Source organism: Alligator sinensis, unplaced genomic scaffold (assembly GCF_000455745.1).
Source record: "Alligator sinensis unplaced genomic scaffold, ASM45574v1 scaffold259_1, whole genome shotgun sequence".
Classification (NCBI taxonomy): Eukaryota; Metazoa; Chordata; order Crocodylia; family Alligatoridae; genus Alligator; species Alligator sinensis.
The window spans coordinates 39,424-60,182 of NW_005842430.1; the positions used below are offsets into that span (position 1 = coordinate 39,424).

Genomic DNA, 20,759 nt, shown 5'->3' on the forward strand with positions numbered 1-20,759 from the left:
TTAGGCACTCAAAACTCATGAGTCAGACCCCCAAACCATGAGACTGGCTTAAAGATCACGGTGTTTTAAACAACAGATTTTGGGTTCTTTTTATTTGCCTCTGGCTGTGACACTGCCAAGCACACTTGCTCAGGCTCTTGAGCTTTTGCCTATAGCCACAAGTACCAGACATTTAGTGAAAAACAAAACAAAACAGTGAAGCTTCTCACATAACTGCCTGGCTCCGGGTGCACGGAGGAAGCACCAAGTATCATGAGATTCACAACAAAAATACCAGCAGTAGCATCCCTGAGAAACAGCTGCATCCAGGTGCTGTGAGCACTGCATGGAAACAGCTCAAAGCTCAAGGGGCTTTAGAGGACATAGGCGCATGTTCTTGTGCTACCATAATGATACACTGAGGGCATGTCTACACATCCATTAATGCGCTGTGGTTATGGTGCATTATGTTTAGTACTGTGCATTATGTTTAGGGCCTGTTATTACTAATGCACACTAGCTGACTAGCATACTACTGCGCAGTAGCACCGGCACACACCTTTTAAGTGATGTTGATGTGCAGTAGACTAATTGTACGGCGCATTAGCACAATAGCATGGCTTTTGCCGTGATGCGCTAATGTACCATAGAATTAGTCTACTGTGCATTTATCATGTCATGTAGACATGCCCTGAGACTACAGGGCAAGTGTATCATTGGGGAGCAGTGCACAATCCTTCCTCATCTGGTTCTAGTGCCCATAGGTGCTTGCTTTGCACACAGAGCCACAGCAGCTGTTCCTCATGCAACAATACAGTGCTTCTCACAGCAGCATCCACAGCTGCCTATGACTGCTATCTGCCCACTGTCAGTCACCCACTCACACCAGTCTTACAATCAAGGCAATGCTCTCAGAAGTATACTGATGAGGGGGGTCACAGCGTGTGTGCCATATACTCCTGATGGTCAGTCTCAGTGTGCTGCTTCTCCAGCTAAATAGACATCATGCAGAGGCAGAAGGATTTTAATGGATGCTAAAAACCAAGACATGTCAGTCATGCAACTTGAACAAAGAAAGTGATTAAAAGGCAAACTCCCCTCCCCTTTGAAGATCAGAGATGCCCACAATGCATCTGAGAACTCCAGACATTATACAAGTATAGTAATTGCTGCTGCTGCTGGTGATGAAAAGCAGACCATGCACCTTCCTGCAAGCAGTGTTAAACAGGCTTGAGTTACTAGAATTCAAGGTACCCACATCCAGAGCCTTTTCGTTAGCAAAGGATGTTGCAAAACAGCAGATTGTCCCTCTCTGCTCTTGCACAATGCCCAACTGATGCTATAGCTCCCCAGCGATGGAATCAGCAGGGCCCTAGAGATGGTTTTCTATTATGGTTTTGGCGCCATCTTGTGGCCACATGCATGTACTGAGATTGATTTTCCTCCAGTGCAAACCAGCTCTATGTTCGTGGAGGAAAACAGACTGCCTCCGTGACGACCTGTTGCCTAGCACCAAGCTCAATAATGCATGTCTGACTGCGCATGTCACCTGGCATGGCACCCAGTCTGCACTGGAAGAGTCAAAGAGGTGGAGATGCCCCCATTTTTTAAAAGTAGAAATTTACCAAGTAGAAACATCAAGGAAGATATATGTAATATATATAACCATGCTGATAAATCATTTAGAGCAGAAGCCACGATCTGCATGTCCCCCAGAGTCTGCCCATGCTCAGATCCGAGGCTTCCATTAGACCTACCTCTACTTACACCCCATTTGGAAAACCATTTTATTATTCAGTTTTATTAAAGTGTTAACTTGTGAGGCTGAAAGAGATGCCAGGTGCAGTAAAAACCCTCACGGCCCCTCGGCATACACGATGGGGAACCACAGGCTGAGGCTGCATGGGCCTCTGGCCCCTAGCACACAGGAGGGCAGGACTCTGCACCAGCCCTTCAAATTGCTGGTAATGCCTGCAGTGAGCAGGCCTGGAGCCTGTGCTTATACATCCCAAGGGAGGAGGCAAGATGCTGAGCAGCCTTCTTCTTGCCCTTCAGAGTTACCAGCTGTCCGTCAATTTATGGGCAACACACACAAAAAAAAAAAGAGCAAAAAACGCCTGTCTGTCAAGTCCATAAAAAAACCTGGAGCTGTCATAGCAATGAACTTGCAGGAGAGACTGAGCATGACGGCACCACCTGGTGTCTGAGCAGCACTGCACCTGCAGGGAGCTCTCGCCATGGTCTGGGGGGTCATAGGAGACTGTAGCTCAGGGGTGGGAAATTACTTCAGGTGGAGGGCTGCTTAATGAGTTTTGGTGAGCGATCCAGGGCTGCAAGGATAGCCCTGCCCCTTGACAGGTGCCCCACCCCCTGGTCAACATCATGGGACCGGAAATCCTGTCCCTAACCCCTGACCTTTACCACCAGAAATCCCTCCCTTTGCCCCGGGAAGTACTCCTTTTGGGAATCCTTTTGGGCATGGATGGGTTTGCCATCTGGGAACTGGAAAAAAACCCAACCATATACTAAAAATCAAATATCTACTATAATGTATTTTAATTTTGTTTCAAAAATATTTTTGTCTTGCTTTGTGTGTGTTTGCGTCATGCCTATAGAAGTGACTGCATAATAGCTCAAAAATTAAGTCTTCCTTTTGTATATTGTAAATGGGGGTGTGTGTGGTTGGGGGGGTGCATATATGGAGAGTGTGGGAGGTGTGGGGAAGGGATTAGGTGTGGGTGTGTGGTGGTTTGTGGGAGGGTTGGAGGGTGTGGGTATGCATGAGGTGTGTCGGTGTTTGCGTGGATATGGTGGGCTGTGGGGTGTGTGGGTCAGGGCCCCTACTCACCCCCTCCCCTGCCATGGTGCACAGTTCTTGCTGTCGGTAGCAGCAGCAGGCCCTCAGGGAACTCATGGCCCATGGCAGGTGGAGCCCCTCGACAGTGCATGGCACTGGATGAGTCCCAGGATCTGCACGTGGCAGCAGGGAGCGGGGCCAGGCTGCTGGCTCCATCACACGGGGCTCCCCATGGCTCACGTGCAGATCCCAGGACTCGGCTGATGCTGCACACCACCGGGAGGAGACCTGCGTGATAGAACCTTTGACCTGACCCTGCTCTCTGTTGCCATGTGTAGCTCCCAAGACTCGGCCAGGGCAGCAGGGAGTGAGGCCGAGCTGGCAAGGATCCATTGCATGGGGCTCCCGGCTGAGTCCTGGAACCTGCATGTGGCAATGGGAAGTGGAGCCAGGTCACTGGCTCCATTGCAAGTGGCTCTCAGCTGAGACCTGGGAGCTGTACGTGACCTGTGGGAGCCCTATGCTTCCACTGGCCCTGGCCCTGGGCTCTGTGCTCCCACCAGCTCTGGCCCCATGCTCCCACTCAGCTGCAGCTTCCCCCACACCTAACACTGCTTGCCTACCTGCTGCCCAGACTGCTGCAGCAGGGACACAAGGAGGAGCTGCTGGAGGCTGGGGCATCCAAGCAGCTCCCTGGGTGGCTGCAGAAGTGGCATCATCAGCCCTGTCCAGAAGCTGTGCACACTGACCAGGGCCAGGACCCTCCCATGGGTGAGGGTGGGAGCACAGCATGCTGCCCTGATGGGAATGGGTGGGGCTCAGCCCCATACAGAGCATGGCAGGGGCATCTATAGGCTGGCTGGATACAATTAATTGATGGGCACCTGTCTGCAGGCCAGAAGAAATCGCCTAGCGGACTGGATGCGGCCCACAGGCCGTATTTTGCTGGCCCCTGCATAGATGCCTACATGTGTTGCTGCTGTGTCCCTTTGGCTCTCTCTCCCTCTTAACAGTTGCTCATCTTGAAGGTACAGGGGTGGGATCTGGACAAAGCTGCAAGCCAGGAGAGGGAAAGGCAGCATGATTGGGGGGTCCATGCTGGGACAGGGGGAGCAGGACTGGTGGGATGCAGTCAGGGCTTCAAAGCGTAGATGTGAATAGGGAAGCACAGGGTAAAACCACTGATACAGGCTAACAGGGCTGCCAACTCAAGAACATTTTTTTCTTTTTAGAGACAACCATCCTTTTTTTTTAGTGTTTGGTGTTAAAACCCTCAATTTGAACTTTGCCCTTGTCAGTGTCATCCAGGGCCTGGCAGATGGGTTACATTTACATTATATAAAACATATGCCAATAAAAAGATGAACTGGCAGCAAAAAGCCTGCGTATTGTCAGTAAAAAAAAATTCTTGGGCTGGCAACCCTATTGCTTATGCTCTGGGGTGGTGGATTCCATCCCACTCTTATAACCTCTACGCAGCTGTAGCTACCTCATGCTTCAGCCGGTAGGAAGAGGTGCGTGGATTTCATCCTTATGGGAGAAATATCACCATGGTGTTTTTAAGTGTAGTGGTTCATTTGAATTGGACATCGAGCATTTTGACCATTCCCTGGAGACCGCGTTCCCATTCCTGAACTTCACAGATTCATCCAGTTTCACTACCTGAGCAGTAAACTCTACACATGGCTTCGCCTCCTGACTTTTTTCTGTACCAGGGCTCAGTGTCTAGCTAGGTCTTACTTGGCCACAGCAAGCCTGCTACCCAGGTCGAGGGAACAGAGAAGGACCAGATAGAACAGGAAAGCTTTTTTTTTTTTTGAGGTGGCTGGTGTTCACCCATTTGGATAGTCTGGAATGATGTATGAAACTCTTTCCTTTAAGACATGGCAATTCACTGCCCAATAAGCTTCTAGTAGTGATGCCAGGAGTACAGTGGACTTGAATGCACGTGGAACAACTCTGAGAGGAAGATGGAGTTTAGGTTTGTATCAGATGTGCATAATCCCAGGATACTCCCCCATTTCAGCATAGGGTAACCCAGGACAAGGCCACTCAGAAACCTGAACACACGGGTCCTGCCAATGATACTTGTAAAGATCTGAATGAACTCCAAAAAAGCCATGGAATTGGGCAGGTATAAAATGAGCATGAAAGGTTAAGCAGGCCCCCAGTTTAGGATCCCACAGCACAGTATACACAAGGCCCAATTCTACCATCCTATTTGTTTGAGCATCAGTACAATGCCATTGACTCCAGGGACAGTAAACCTGGAAGTGAGAGGAGTGGTCATGGCTTTAACATTTGCAATTGTTCATTTGCACAGAGTGAAGCTCACACCTGTGCAGGGCCCCACACCTGGCCTCGGTCCTATTTGCACACTGTTGTGAGGTTTAATTAGGACTGAGAGGATGCTTGTAGGCCTCTGCACATGGTGACTTTCCCTTGCTATTCTGGAGGCGCTGTGGTTACAAACAGCATGGGAGATGAATGGCATTAAGGGAAGATTACCCCTTCACTGGTTTTCTGCAAATCTGAAGAAGTGTTTCTTGTGTCGTTGCCTGCGTCTCCAGCATCAGAGCTGCTCTTATTTTCTTCCTCTTTGCAGTCCTTATCATCTTCATCTCCGGGAGATTTCCGTGACTGCTTGGAGGATTTCTAAAACAGACCAAGAGCAGAGTTAAACAACAAAAACCAAGCTTCAAAATTAAGAAAAATCCTTATTTATTTATTATAATTTTTTTACCATGGGTGGTTGCATATCTAGGTTCCCTCATCTACTAAGCACCTCCATCTGAGGCCATTCCTAAAGAGAGCCCAGGGGGTGATGAAAGACATATTTCAGTTGCAGCCCTGAGATTTACAGCAGCCAATGGAACAAGAGGAGAAATCTGTGGCTGACAAGGGATGCCCACATGGTCAATCAGCTGGTAGGTGCAGTAAGAGGGGATGAATATTAATACTGGGTCACCTGTTGGTTTTGGTAGGTAATAAAGCAGATGGCGCCAGCTTGACAAAAGTTGTGATTAAATACAGAGATGCAAAGCCAGAACAACATTAGCAGAGCTCCTTTCCCATACTCTTTTAGTGCTGCCAGCTTTGATATATTAGAATTAAAGTCATGTGGAACCAATACAACTTTCTTGGTCTCTTATGTTATGAAATTTTGCAGCACAAAGGGATAAACCGTAGCTTTAAGCCACTATTCTATTAATCCCCTGTTTGTTCAGAGTCTTTTAATAGAAAGGACAGTGAACGTATAATGTGAAATAAACAAGGGGAAAAGGTCTTTGTATGTGTTTTTGTAATCTATGAGTTCATGAGCAGGGCTCTTTGAATCAACAGATGGTTTAGTTTGGTGGCTGGACTGAGAAAACACCACATATTTGGACCAATTTTGCCATTTTTTCTTACCACAATGAAAAAATGAAAATAAAAAAAGCACTTTAGGTAGCACAAAATGTGCTGTTCCCTCCTCACAGATCGATCCTCCCCTTCTCCCTCATTCCAAGCATTTTTTATGTAACCAAAGCAATGGAAACAAAGGCCTAGGCTTAGACACCACTAGAGGAGGTGGTCCCAGTGCTTCCCTTCATACCCCACTGTGTATCCAACAGCCTTAGAGCTCTCATCCAGGGTATGAGGGAGTTTTTACGTGAGCTCTGGGAGTGGGGAGGGTGCTTTAATTTGAGCGGCTCCGAGTACCACTCTAATTAGAGTGCCCAGAGCCTCAAAATGTTGGCAGGGACACTTTATCTAAAGCTCGTAGAATGAGCTTTAGTTAAAGCACCCCCACTGCCATTTTGAAGCATGGGGATGCAGATACATGAGACATGGCGGTAGGCTGGAGTGCGGTAATTACCATGTTCCACCAGACTTGATTAAGCGAGTCTGCTCCAATGTGCTGTAACTGCAGCACGTTGGAGCAGCCTCCTGGCTTGTGTATGGCACCCTGAGAGACCAGGGCTCTACCAGAGGTGATCTGAGCCTGCAGTTTCCACTTCCCAGGTGAATACCCCAACCACCATGATCTGGGGTATTCTGGGCTGTGATGCTCTCAGCCTGTGTTGCTGATACTGTTTCATGTTGTACCATACAGAATTATAGAAAATTAGGGTTGGAAGGGAGGAGGTCTCTAGTCTGAACCTCTGCTCAAAGCAGGACCAGCGCCAACTAGATCATCCCAGTCAGAGCTTGGTCAAGTCGAGCCTTAAAAACCTCCAAGGATGGAGGTTCCACCACCCCTCTAGGTAACGTGTTCTGGTGCTTCACCACCATCCTAGTGAGAAAGTTTTTCCTAATATCCAACCTAAACTTCCCTTGCTGCCATCACTGAAAACAGTCTAGCTCTATACTCTTGGGAACCACCCTTCAGGTAGTTAAAATCTGCTATCAAATCCCACTTCAGTCTTCTCTTCTGCAAGCTAAGTATGTCCAGTTCCCTCAACCTCTCCTCATAAATCAAGTGCCCCAGCCCCCTCACCATTTTTGTTTCCCTCCACTGGACTCTTTCCAACTTGTCCACATCCTTTGTGTAGTGGGGATGCCAAAACTGGACACAGAACTCCAGATCTGGCCTCACTAGTGTAAAATAGAAGGGAATAATTACTTTCCTTGATCTGCTGGCAACACATCTACTAATGCAGCCCAGTATGCCATTAGCCTTCTTGGCAACAAGGGCGCTATTGACTCATATCCAGCTTCTTGTCTACTGTAACCCCCAGGTCCTTTTCCACAAAGCTGTGGTGTAGCCACTTGGTTGCAAACCTGTACTGGTGCCTGGGATTCTTCTGTCCTAAGTGCAGGACTTTGCACTTCTCCTTGTTGAACCTCATGAGGTTCCTTTTGGCTCAATTCTCCAATTTGTCTAGGTCACTCTGAATCCTAGCCCTGCCCTACAGCATATCTACTACTTCCCCCAGCTTGGTGTCATCTGCAAACTTGCTAAGGATGCATTCCATCCTTTCTTCCATATCGTTAATGAAGGTATTGAACAAAATCAGCCCCAGGACTGACCCCTGGGGCACACTACTTGATATTGGCTGCCAACTAGACCTTGAGTCACTGATCACTACCCACTGAGCCCAACAATCCAGCCAGCTTTCTATCCACCTTACCATTCATCCAGTCTTTCCTGCCCAAGTGAAGGGGGGCTGAACCCGATGATCTGTAAGGTCCATTTCAGCCCTTATCAATTATGGAACTATGAAATCCATACTTCCTTAGCTTGCTTGCAAGAATGCTGTGGGAGATCATATCAAAAGCTTTGCTAAAGTCAAGGTATATCACATCCAGTGCTTTCCCCATATCCACAGAGCCAGTCATCTCTTCATAGAAGGGTATCAGGTTCATCAGGCATAACTTGCCCTTGGTGAATCCATGCTGACTGTTCCTGATCACTTTCTTTTCCTCCAAGTGCTTAGAAATGAATTCCTTCAGTACTTGTTCCATGATTTTTCCGAGGACTGAGGTGAGGTTGACTTGTCTGTAGTTCCCTGGGTCTTCTTTTTTCCCTTTCTTAAAGATGGGCAGTATATTTATTCTTTTCCAATCATCCAGGACCTCCCCCCATGAGTTTTCAAAGACAATGGCCAGCAACTCTGCAATCACAGCAGCCAACTCCCTCAGCACCCTTGGATACATTGCATCTGACCCCATGGACTTGTACACATCTGACTTTTCTAAATAGTCCAATACCTATTCTTTCACCACTGTTGGCTGCTCACTTCCTCCTCAAACTGTGCTGCCCAGTGCAGTAGTCGGGGAGCTGACCTTGCCCGTGAAGACTGAGGTAAAAAGGCATTGAGTATTTCAGCCTTTTCCTCCTCATCTGTTACTAGGTTGCCTCCCTCATTCACTAAAGGGACCCACACTTTCCCTGACCTTCCCTCTTGTTGCAAACATACTTGTAGAAACCCTTGTTAGCCTTCATGTCCCTTGCTAGCTGCAACGCTAACTGTACTTTGGCTTTCCTGGGCTCCTCTACCCTTCCAGGGAGGCTGCTCCGAAACACTGTAATTACAATGTGTTGGAGCCAACTCCAGTGTCACGTGCATCAGCATCCCTGCACTGAAAAATGGTGGTGAGGCGCTTTAAGCTAAGACTTGTTTAACGAGCTTTAGCTCAAAGTGCCCTGCCGCCATTTTTCAGCATGGGGACACTGATATATGTGACGCTCCAGGACCTTTAATTAGTGTGGCTCTTGGAGCTGCACTAATTAAAGCGCTCTCCTTCCCACCTCCCAGAGCACATCTATAAATGCCCTCTGATTTCATCCCTGCATGCTGGAGCAATATTCTAGAAGCATAGAAAATTAGGGTTGGAAGGGACCTCAGGAGATCATCTAGTCCAACCTCCTGCTCAAAGTAGGACCAGCCCCAACTAGATTGTCCCAGCCAAAGCTTTGTCTAGCCGGGTCTTAAAAACCTCCAAAGATGGAGATTCCACCACCTCTCTGGGTAACCCATCCCAGTGTTTTACTACCCTCCTAGTGAGCAAATTCTTCCTAATGTCTAACCTAAACTTATTCTCATACTCCTCCCTAGTCATCTGTCCAAGCTTCCACTTGTCAGCTTCCTTTTTGTGTTTAAGCTCATCAAAGAGTTCTCTAAGTCAAGCTGGTTGCCTGCCATATTTGCTATTCTTCTTACATACCAGGATGGTTTGTTCCTGCGCCCTCAATAAGGTTTCTTAAAATACCACCAGCTCTCCTGGACTCCTCTCCCCCTTAGACTGGCCTCCCAGGGGATCCTGTCCATCAGCTCCCTGAGGGAGTCAAAGTCTGCTTTTCTGAAGTCCAGGGTCCTTAGTCTGTTGCTCTCCCTTCTTCCTTTTGTCAAGATCCTCACCTCAACCATCTTGTGGTCACTGCTTCCCAAGTTGCCATCCACTTCTATATCTCTGACCAAATCTTCCCTGTTTGTGAGCAGCAGGTCAAGAAGAACATGGCCCCTAGTTGGTCTTTTCAATGCTTGCACCAGGAAGTTGTCTCCAACACTCTCCAAAAACTTCCTGGACTTCCTGTGCACTGCTGTATTGTCCTCCCAGGCAATGTCAGGGTGACTGCCCATGAGAACTAGGACCTGTGATCTCGAAACTTCCACTAGTTGTCTGAGGAAAGCCTCATCTACCTCATCCTCCTGGTCTGGTGGTCCATAGCAGATGCCTACCACAACATCACCCTTGTTGCTCTCCCCTCTGACCCTAACGAGGAGACTTTCAACAAGCCTATTTCCAGTTTCATACCAGAGCTCTGAGCAATCATATAGTTCTTTTATGTAAAGCGCAACTCCTCTCCTCCCCTGCCTGTCCTTCCTGAAAAGTTTGAACCCATCCGTGACAGTGCTCCCGTCATGCGAGCTCCCACCAAGTCTCTGTTATTCCAATAATGTCATAGCTCCATGACTATGCAAGGACTTCCAGTTTTTCCTGATGGTTTCCCAGGCTCCATGCAATTGTGTACAGGCACTTGAGGTAACTAGCCAATTGCCTTTCTCAGTAAGAATGAGACCTCTGCTGTTGCTCCCTCCCCCTTTTGCTTCCTCCAGGTGTCCTGCTTCCCCACTTACCTCAGGGCTTTGGTCTCCATCCCCTGGCAAAGCTAGTTTAAAACCCTCCTCACTAGGTTAGTGAGCCTGTCTCTGAAGATACTCTTCCCTCTCTTTGTCAAGTGGATCCTGTCTCTTCCTACAATCTTTCTTCTTGGAACAGCATCCCATGGTTGAAGAAGCTGAATCCCTGCTGGCAACACCACCCATGCAGTCATGCATTGATCTGCAGGATGCGTCTTCTCCTGCCCGGGTCTGTCCCCTTGACCGGAAGGATTGAGAGAAACATCACCTCTGTCTCTGTCCCCTTCACCCTTGCACCCAGAGCCCTGTAGCTACTCTTGATCAGCTCAGGCAGTATCACTGGTGCCCACAGGAAGGCGCAGCATGGGGTAGTAGTCAGAGGATTGTATGAGTCTCGGTAATCCTTCCGTGACATCTCAGATCTGGGCTCCAGGCAAGCAGCAGATCTCCCAGGACAACAGGTCAGGCTGGTAGATGGACCCTTCCATCTCCTACAGAAGGGCATTTCCAACTATCACCACCTGTCGCTTCCTCTTCGTAGCAGTGGTCTCGATCCTCTTCACTTTGGGGATTCCTGGCCTGGCTTCTTCCATCAATGGAATGCACTCCTCCTCCTCTGTTGCTTTGCTTCATATCTCTTCTCCAGGCAAACCACTGCAGGTGGGGATGACAATGACTTCTTGCTGCCAGAGGTCTCAAGCTTCCAGCTTCCACCTTCCTGGGAGTCTATGCCCTCTTCCTTTTCTAGCGCCACCTCAATGGCAGTCCTTCATCCATAGTCCTACAGGTTTCCTCCAGCATGGAACTGATGAAGATGTCATGGTGGAGGATGCTTTGGAGTCTTGCTACCTTCTCCTGTAGCTCTCTTGCCTGTTCCCTTTCATTAACAATTTCCTGGGGAAGAGCCTGGTACTCCGGTGTCCCACCTCCCTAGCAAACACCCTAACCCCCAGTCAATACAGTCATTATCATTCTCTGCCCCCATAAATATTTAAGTATTTCATGCAACTTGGAACAACTCCAACAGGAAAAAATGAGTGCCCCTCCTCACCTCACAAGAATGCCTTTCAGCCTGGTTGTTGGAGTGACTCGCCTCGGAGGTGGGAGATGCAAGTTGAGATCCCCTGAAGCAGAGAAGGGTACTGAACTTGTGTCTTCCACAATCTTAGGAAAGTGCTTAGTCAGTGGGTACAAGGGGCATGGCAACACAACACATGGCACTGGGAATCCAGCCCTAATGTCTTCCCAGCTGAAATGATTCCACAAAATTGCAAAGAGCTCAAGTCAAAGGAAATGGCATTTCTCAGAAACTACACTATTTCTCAAAACAAATCTCTCTGGCCTTATTCATAGAGGCTGGGATCTAGGGTGCTGCATCAAGCCCACCTTTAACACAAATCACAGCAAACTCAAGCTCAAAGTAAAATGCAAGTAACACAATATTTTTAGTGATATGGGGCAAGAGGCCCCTTCTCTTCTGCAAGCTAAGTATGTCCAGTTCCCTCAACCTCTCCTCATAAATCAAGTGCCCCAGCCCCCTCACCATTTTTGTTTCCCTCCACTGGACTCTTTCCAACTTGTCCACATCCTTTGTGTAGTGGGGATGCCAAAACTGGACACAGAACTCCAGATCTGGCCTCACTAGTGTAAAATAGAAGGGAATAATTACTTTCCTTGATCTGCTGGCAACACATCTACTAATGCAGCCCAGTATGCCATTAGCCTTCTTGGCAACAAGGGCGCTATTGACTCATATCCAGCTTCTTGTCTACTGTAACCCCCAGGTCCTTTTCCACAAAGCTGTGGTGTAGCCACTTGGTTGCAAACCTGTACTGGTGCCTGGGATTCTTCTGTCCTAAGTGCAGGACTTTGCACTTCTCCTTGTTGAACCTCATGAGGTTCCTTTTGGCTCAATTCTCCAATTTGTCTAGGTCACTCTGAATCCTAGCCCTGCCCTACAGCATATCTACTACTTCCCCCAGCTTGGTGTCATCTGCAAACTTGCTAAGGATGCATTCCATCCTTTCTTCCATATCGTTAATGAAGGTATTGAACAAAATCAGCCCCAGGACTGACCCCTGGGGCACACTACTTGATATTGGCTGCCAACTAGACCTTGAGTCACTGATCACTACCCACTGAGCCCAACAATCCAGCCAGCTTTCTATCCACCTTACCATTCATCCAGTCTTTCCTGCCCAAGTGAAGGGGGGCTGAACCCGATGATCTGTAAGGTCCATTTCAGCCCTTATCAATTATGGAACTATGAAATCCATACTTCCTTAGCTTGCTTGCAAGAATGCTGTGGGAGATCATATCAAAAGCTTTGCTAAAGTCAAGGTATATCACATCCAGTGCTTTCCCCATATCCACAGAGCCAGTCATCTCTTCATAGAAGGGTATCAGGTTCATCAGGCATAACTTGCCCTTGGTGAATCCATGCTGACTGTTCCTGATCACTTTCTTTTCCTCCAAGTGCTTAGAAATGAATTCCTTCAGTACTTGTTCCATGATTTTTCCGAGGACTGAGGTGAGGTTGACTTGTCTGTAGTTCCCTGGGTCTTCTTTTTTCCCTTTCTTAAAGATGGGCAGTATATTTATTCTTTTCCAATCATCCAGGACCTCCCCCCATGAGTTTTCAAAGACAATGGCCAGCAACTCTGCAATCACAGCAGCCAACTCCCTCAGCACCCTTGGATACATTGCATCTGACCCCATGGACTTGTACACATCTGACTTTTCTAAATAGTCCAATACCTATTCTTTCACCACTGTTGGCTGCTCACTATTCTTTTCCAATCATCCAGGACCTCCCCCCATGAGTTTTCAAAGACAATGGCCAGCAACTCTGCAATCACAGCAGCCAACTCCCTCAGCACCCTTGGATACATTGCATCTGACCCCATGGACTTGTACACATCTGACTTTTCTAAATAGTCCAATACCTATTCTTTCACCACTGTTGGCTGCTCACTTCCTCCTCAAACTGTGCTGCCCAGTGCAGTAGTCGGGGAGCTGACCTTGCCCGTGAAGACTGAGGTAAAAAGGCATTGAGTATTTCAGCCTTTTCCTCCTCATCTGTTACTAGGTTGCCTCCCTCATTCACTAAAGGGACCCACACTTTCCCTGACCTTCCCTCTTGTTGCAAACATACTTGTAGAAACCCTTGTTAGCCTTCATGTCCCTTGCTAGCTGCAACGCTAACTGTACTTTGGCTTTCCTGGGCTCCTCTACCCTTCCAGGGAGGCTGCTCCGAAACACTGTAATTACAATGTGTTGGAGCCAACTCCAGTGTCACGTGCATCAGCATCCCTGCACTGAAAAATGGTGGTGAGGCGCTTTAAGCTAAGACTTGTTTAACGAGCTTTAGCTCAAAGTGCCCTGCCGCCATTTTTCAGCATGGGGACACTGATATATGTGACGCTCCAGGACCTTTAATTAGTGTGGCTCTTGGAGCTGCACTAATTAAAGCGCTCTCCTTCCCACCTCCCAGAGCACATCTATAAATGCCCTCTGATTTCATCCCTGCATGCTGGAGCAATATTCTAGAAGCATAGAAAATTAGGGTTGGAAGGGACCTCAGGAGATCATCTAGTCCAACCTCCTGCTCAAAGTAGGACCAGCCCCAACTAGATTGTCCCAGCCAAAGCTTTGTCTAGCCGGGTCTTAAAAACCTCCAAAGATGGAGATTCCACCACCTCTCTGGGTAACCCATCCCAGTGTTTTACTACCCTCCTAGTGAGCAAATTCTTCCTAATGTCTAACCTAAACTTATTCTCATACTCCTCCCTAGTCATCTGTCCAAGCTTCCACTTGTCAGCTTCCTTTTTGTGTTTAAGCTCATCAAAGAGTTCTCTAAGTCAAGCTGGTTGCCTGCCATATTTGCTATTCTTCTTACATACCAGGATGGTTTGTTCCTGCGCCCTCAATAAGGTTTCTTAAAATACCACCAGCTCTCCTGGACTCCTCTCCCCCTTAGACTGGCCTCCCAGGGGATCCTGTCCATCAGCTCCCTGAGGGAGTCAAAGTCTGCTTTTCTGAAGTCCAGGGTCCTTAGTCTGTTGCTCTCCCTTCTTCCTTTTGTCAAGATCCTCACCTCAACCATCTTGTGGTCACTGCTTCCCAAGTTGCCATCCACTTCTATATCTCTGACCAAATCTTCCCTGTTTGTGAGCAGCAGGTCAAGAAGAACATGGCCCCTAGTTGGTCTTTTCAATGCTTGCACCAGGAAGTTGTCTCCAACACTCTCCAAAAACTTCCTGGACTTCCTGTGCACTGCTGTATTGTCCTCCCAGGCAATGTCAGGGTGACTGCCCATGAGAACTAGGACCTGTGATCTCGAAACTTCCACTAGTTGTCTGAGGAAAGCCTCATCTACCTCATCCTCCTGGTCTGGTGGTCCATAGCAGATGCCTACCACAACATCACCCTTGTTGCTCTCCCCTCTGACCCTAACGAGGAGACTTTCAACAAGCCTATTTCCAGTTTCATACCAGAGCTCTGAGCAATCATATAGTTCTTTTATGTAAAGCGCAACTCCTCTCCTCCCCTGCCTGTCCTTCCTGAAAAGTTTGAACCCATCCGTGACAGTGCTCCCGTCATGCGAGCTCCCACCAAGTCTCTGTTATTCCAATAATGTCATAGCTCCATGACTATGCAAGGACTTCCAGTTTTTCCTGATGGTTTCCCAGGCTCCATGCAATTGTGTACAGGCACTTGAGGTAACTAGCCAATTGCCTTTCTCAGTAAGAATGAGACCTCTGCTGTTGCTCCCTCCCCCTTTTGCTTCCTCCAGGTGTCCTGCTTCCCCACTTACCTCAGGGCTTTGGTCTCCATCCCCTGGCAAAGCTAGTGTAAAACCCTCCTCACTAGGTTAGTGAGCCTGTCTCTGAAGATACTCTTCCCTCTCTTTGTCAAGTGGATCCTGTCTCTTCCTACAATCTTTCTTCTTGGAACAGCATCCCATGGTTGAAGAAGCTGAATCCCTGCTGGCAACACCACCCATGCAGTCATGCATTGATCTGCAGGATGCGTCTTCTCCTGCCCGGGTCTGTCCCCTTGACCGGAAGGATTGAGAGAAACATCACCTCTGTCTCTGTCCCCTTCACCCTTGCACCCAGAGCCCTGTAGCTACTCTTGATCAGCTCAGGCAGTATCACTGGTGCCCACAGGAAGGCGCAGCATGGGGTAGTAGTCAGAGGATTGTATGAGTCTCGGTAATCCTTCCGTGACATCTCAGATCTGGGCTCCAGGCAAGCAGCAGATCTCCCAGGACAACAGGTCAGGCTGGTAGATGGACCCTTCCATCTCCTACAGAAGGGCATTTCCAACTATCACCACCTGTCGCTTCCTCTTCGTAGCAGTGGTCTCGATCCTCTTCACTTTGGGGATTCCTGGCCTGGCTTCTTCCATCAATGGAATGCACTCCTCCTCCTCTGTTGCTTTGCTTCATATCTCTTCTCCAGGCAAACCACTGCAGGTGGGGATGACAATGACTTCTTGCTGCCAGAGGTCTCAAGCTTCCAGCTTCCACCTTCCTGGGAGTCTATGCCCTCTTCCTTTTCTAGCGCCACCTCAATGGCAGTCCTTCATCCATAGTCCTACAGGTTTCCTCCAGCATGGAACTGATGAAGATGTCATGGTGGAGGATGCTTTGGAGTCTTGCTACCTTCTCCTGTAGCTCTCTTGCCTGTTCCCTTTCATTAACAATTTCCTGGGGAAGAGCCTGGTACTCCGGTGTCCCACCTCCCTAGCAAACACCCTAACCCCCAGTCAATACAGTCATTATCATTCTCTGCCCCCATAAATATTTAAGTATTTCATGCAACTTGGAACAACTCCAACAGGAAAAAATGAGTGCCCCTCCTCACCTCACAAGAATGCCTTTCAGCCTGGTTGTTGGAGTGACTCGCCTCGGAGGTGGGAGATGCAAGTTGAGATCCCCTGAAGCAGAGAAGGGTACTGAACTTGTGTCTTCCACAATCTTAGGAAAGTGCTTAGTCAGTGGGTACAAGGGGCATGGCAACACAACACATGGCACTGGGAATCCAGCCCTAATGTCTTCCCAGCTGAAATGATTCCACAAAATTGCAAAGAGCTCAAGTCAAAGGAAATGGCATTTCTCAGAAACTACACTATTTCTCAAAACAAATCTCTCTGGCCTTATTCATAGAGGCTGGGATCTAGGGTGCTGCATCAAGCCCACCTTTAACACAAATCACAGCAAACTCAAGCTCAAAGTAAAATGCAAGTAACACAATATTTTTAGTGATATGGGGCAAGAGGCCCAATTAATAAGCCAATCACTTTAAAAATAAATCAAGCAGTAATACTTTGGGGGTGGGGGGGTTCTTCTCATTGACTTCAGTAGCCTTCAAGTGAGTCCAATAATTAATATGAAGGGCGGGTTTAAAAGGGGAAGAACAGCAAAGGCATCATCAAAATGCCCCTTCATCAAAATGCACCTGTTCTGGCACTCTCAGAGGTGATTATAATAAGGGTCTGTGCAAACATCCAGCCTCCCATCACTCCCACCCACTTCTAAGGCCTATTCAAATGAGACTACAGGGAGATTGTAAAATATGCTAGGACGCTTCACAGCTGGTGTAAATGGACATTGCTGTTGGCTTCTGTGTGCTAAACTCTAGTCGAAACCTGGTCTATTCTATTTAAAGGAACATCAGTGCTACTGGGCCCAAACAAAGATATCTATTTTTGTGTCTACACCTACCTCTGAGGTATTTTTTTGGCTCCCTTTATCATGGTACCCAACACCCTCACAATATTTACTGTGTTTATGTCTACTCTCCACAACCCTGGGAAGGATGGAGGTGCTGTTCTGCCCGATTTGCTGATGGTGATTAAACAACCTAGGTATGTGGGAAGTCTGTGGCAGAGCAGCAAACTGAATCCAGCTCACCCAGGCCCCAGGCTCATGCTCTGATCACCGGAGCACGCTTCTTCTCTATTTCATAGAACTGCGAAAAGTCAGGCCACCATCTGATCACCTCGCCTGACCACCTGTCTGTTACCAGCTATTACATTTCCTCCAAAGACCCTAGGTTATGCCCCAAACTTTTAATTACACTAAACCACATCAGACCTCATGATACTAAACTGTGAGCCATGGCAAAGGAAAGACTAACATGCCTGAGGCCCCTGCAAATGGCAGGGCCATTTGTTCCACCAAGGACCCTACCAATACGTCCTGGGAAAAGTTCCTTCCTACTCCCAGACATGTTAATCTGTATGGCCTTAAGCATAAAGACAAGATTTGCTTAAATAAGAGGTTTTTCTGTCCCACTGCAGACCATCCAGCATCCTGCCCATAGTGGGCAAACTTTGAGACTTCTGAGGAAGGTGGAAAAAGAAGTACCCAGAGAACATCTAGCTAATTGCACCCTGGGGAAAAAAGTTTTTGATCCCTGGAGGCAACACGCAAAACTTCGAAGCATGAGATTGATTTTAATCACTGCCCTAATGCAGGGCTGTCAAGCGTGATAAGCATGCTGAGGGCAGTGCAGATAGTCCTGCACTCCCCAAGGAGGGATGAACAGGAAAAATCAGAGTTACAGACCTGAAGGCCTTAAAGACCCTACTGCACACACCTGCTGAGGAACTTCTCCCAGAATTGAATTGAAGAAGGCTGTTTGAAAGAATATCAAATCTCACCTAAAGATTTCCAAGTGAGACTGACCACCCCCACCCGGCTTTCCTGAGAACCTGTTCCAATGTTTAATTACCTTCTTGACTAGAAAATTCTTGTTATTTCCAGGCTGAATATATTTATCTTTGGCTTCCAGATACTGACTCATTATGCCTTTACAGCAAGGTTGGAAAGATCCCCCATAGTTCCAGGGGTGTGTTTACACTGTAGAGGCCGGGTCTTCTGGCAGCGACACCCAAGCGTGCCTGGCCCACTTACACAAGCCAGACCTGGAAATATGCTGGCACAGCTGCTCTTGGGACATCCCTCCCAGTCACTGTTGAGACCAGAGAGCAGCTGCTAGGGATGACACCAGTGTGGCTTCACTGGCGTACTTCCATGTTTGGAGAATGCATGCAAGGGTGGGTGGGCAGGAACGCGCTTGGCAGCATCCTTACTGGGACATGCTGCCACATGGTATAGACACGTGTAAGCAACCACAAAAAAGGGAGAAGTAACTTCTCAACCTTCAAGAAGTTGAACTCCTTCAGCCTGACACGTTAAGGCTTGTTTTCCCATTCCTGTGCAATTTTTGTGGTTATTCTTTGAATTTCTCCTGTACTCCCACATCATTCTTGAAATGTAGATACCATGACTAGACACTGTTCCAGTCTTGGTCTTACCAATGCTGTGTCCAGAGGCAAGATCAGTTCCCTTTGTCTGTTTTACATAATGAACACCCTCCCCCCATATATACCCAGCAGAGGGTAAGGATTCAGGTGCTGTAGGACAAAGGCACTTTGATTACAATGCATATGAGTAGCAGTGGACGAGCTCATGGGTCACCTTTGAAGTGTAGGATTTTTTTCGTTTTGAACCGGCTTTTTCATTCTTTCTTTTGCCTTTTCCATCCTCTTCTACCCGATCACCTTCCTCCTCACTGCTGGCATCTGCTGTATTTCCTCCTTCTCCCTCAGTTTCTGATGAGCTCTGTTGCTGAATTGCCTTTGAAACATTAATAAAAAAAATAATTAGAGAATCACAGAATAACTAAAAAAATCCACTAATTAGTTTTTGCTCCATCCCACATAGCACACAGAGATTCTGATCGATAACAGCTTGTACTTTAATCACTTTAGTCACGAAAGACTCAGCCTATTCTTACAAGCATCTAGATAAAAGGCTGGAAGAGGCAATTTTCTCAGTAGCCACTTGAAAACCGTTATCAGATGCAGATGCTGAGATTCCATGCTCAGAGGTGTTTACGCAGCGAGAGAAGTGCCGGAGGCGGGATTCTGCACACTGGAGCACTAGGAACTCTGTTCCATGTGACATTTGTGATGTTTCAGTGTGCTTCTAGATCCTGGCTGCATGGGACAACAACCCAGTCAGCAGAAAGATGGTCCCAAAACACAAGACCTTCGTGCTGCTGGAACATTTCAGAACTGACTGGAGTTTTCAACTGTTTTCTTCCTGCAGTCCACAGGCCTATATTCACCTGCTTAATTTTTCAGCCCCTTCTCTAGCAGCATTTACTTCATCTGTATAGGAGTACAGACACTCAGCAGCTTGTGGGTGGTGGACTTGCACACATACCATGTATAGATATAATATACATAGTCCTTCTCTATCTCAAAGGACCGTGTTTGTCATTAAAACAGAAAAAAAAAATTCTACCCTGGCCTTGTGCAGCCTTTTGGCTGCTCTTTCCCAGCTTCCTGACCCTTTGGTCCTGATGATATCAAACAGGGAGACCTCTTATACAGTGGTCACTATCCCTAACCAGCTGTCAACTATCTAACCATCTTACCACCCCTGACCCTCTCTACTATGCTGTTGTACCTGCTATGCCTCACCAATATAAAAATCCAAAGTACTTTGAGAAGGTAAAGCTACAGGAGAGAGTAACATAAAACGACTACAATACGATAATACATAAACCAGTAGTGGGTAACCAATGCCTAATAACTTCCTAATAAATGTAATTGTCTAATTTAGTGATTCTCAACCAGGGTGCTGGGGGTAAGGATATAAGCAGCTAAATGCAGGCTCTGGCTTGACTCTGCCTGGCTGTTCCCCCTTCCCCAGTGCCTGACCCCTCTGTAATGAGGTAAATACTGTAAGATACCATATTTACTTGAATACAAGATAAATCCCCAATGATTAGAATCCATATATGAAAAATTTCCAAATTTGTTATGATTTTCCAGGGTATTGGTTGTAGCTGTGTTGGTCTAAGGATGAGGCAGACAAGGTACTTTGGGTAAATGTGCTGTCTTTTATTAAACCAACTGAATAGTTGGAAAGTTGTTCTTTGCAAGGGTGGGTGTACCCAAAAGCTTGCAAAGAACAATTCTTCCAACTATTTAGTTGGTCTAATAAAAAATATCACATTTACCCAAAGAACCTTGTCAGCTCATAATTTTCCAGGTAGAGAATCTAAGGATTGGAGGGTTGTCTTGAATCCTTGCCCCCCGCCTTGCTACAGCAAGGAAAGCAGTGGCTGGGGGTGGGGCAGGTAGCCTCCTTGCCCTCTGTCCCACCTACTTCTTCCCCCTGAACCCCCACCTTCAGCTCTCCACAGCCTCTACCCCTCTCCCCATTCCCCCAACATCTGCCTCTTGCCCTCTACTCCTCCCAGTCCTTGCCCCTTGCCCCCACAACTCCCCAGTCTCTGCCTCTTCCCCTCCCCATCCCTCTACCCCCACTCCTCTTACTATCAGACACTGCTCGGGCAGGCAGCAAGTGGAAAGCTGCACCTGACCGTAAG

At 47.6% G+C, this 20,759-nt stretch overlaps 1 protein-coding gene across 4 annotated transcripts in view; it reads right to left on the bottom strand.

The window, feature by feature from the left end:
* The window catches only part of HDGFL3 (HDGF like 3), a 106,098-nt gene that overhangs the window by 20,887 nt on the left and 64,452 nt on the right, over nucleotides 1-20,759 (bottom strand). For all 4 annotated transcript variants that reach the window (XR_003095628.1, XM_014523001.2, XM_006030215.3 and 1 more), the window contains exons 4-5: nucleotides 18,836-18,994; nucleotides 5,285-5,431 (exon numbers count right to left, since the gene is read on the bottom strand). Coding sequence is in view for 3 of the 4 variants with exons in the window: in XM_014523001.2 (XP_014378487.1) it covers nucleotides 5,285-5,431; nucleotides 18,836-18,994 (306 nt within the window). In the remaining variant the exon portion in view is untranslated. The remainder of the gene's footprint in view (nucleotides 1-5,284; nucleotides 5,432-18,835; nucleotides 18,995-20,759) is intronic.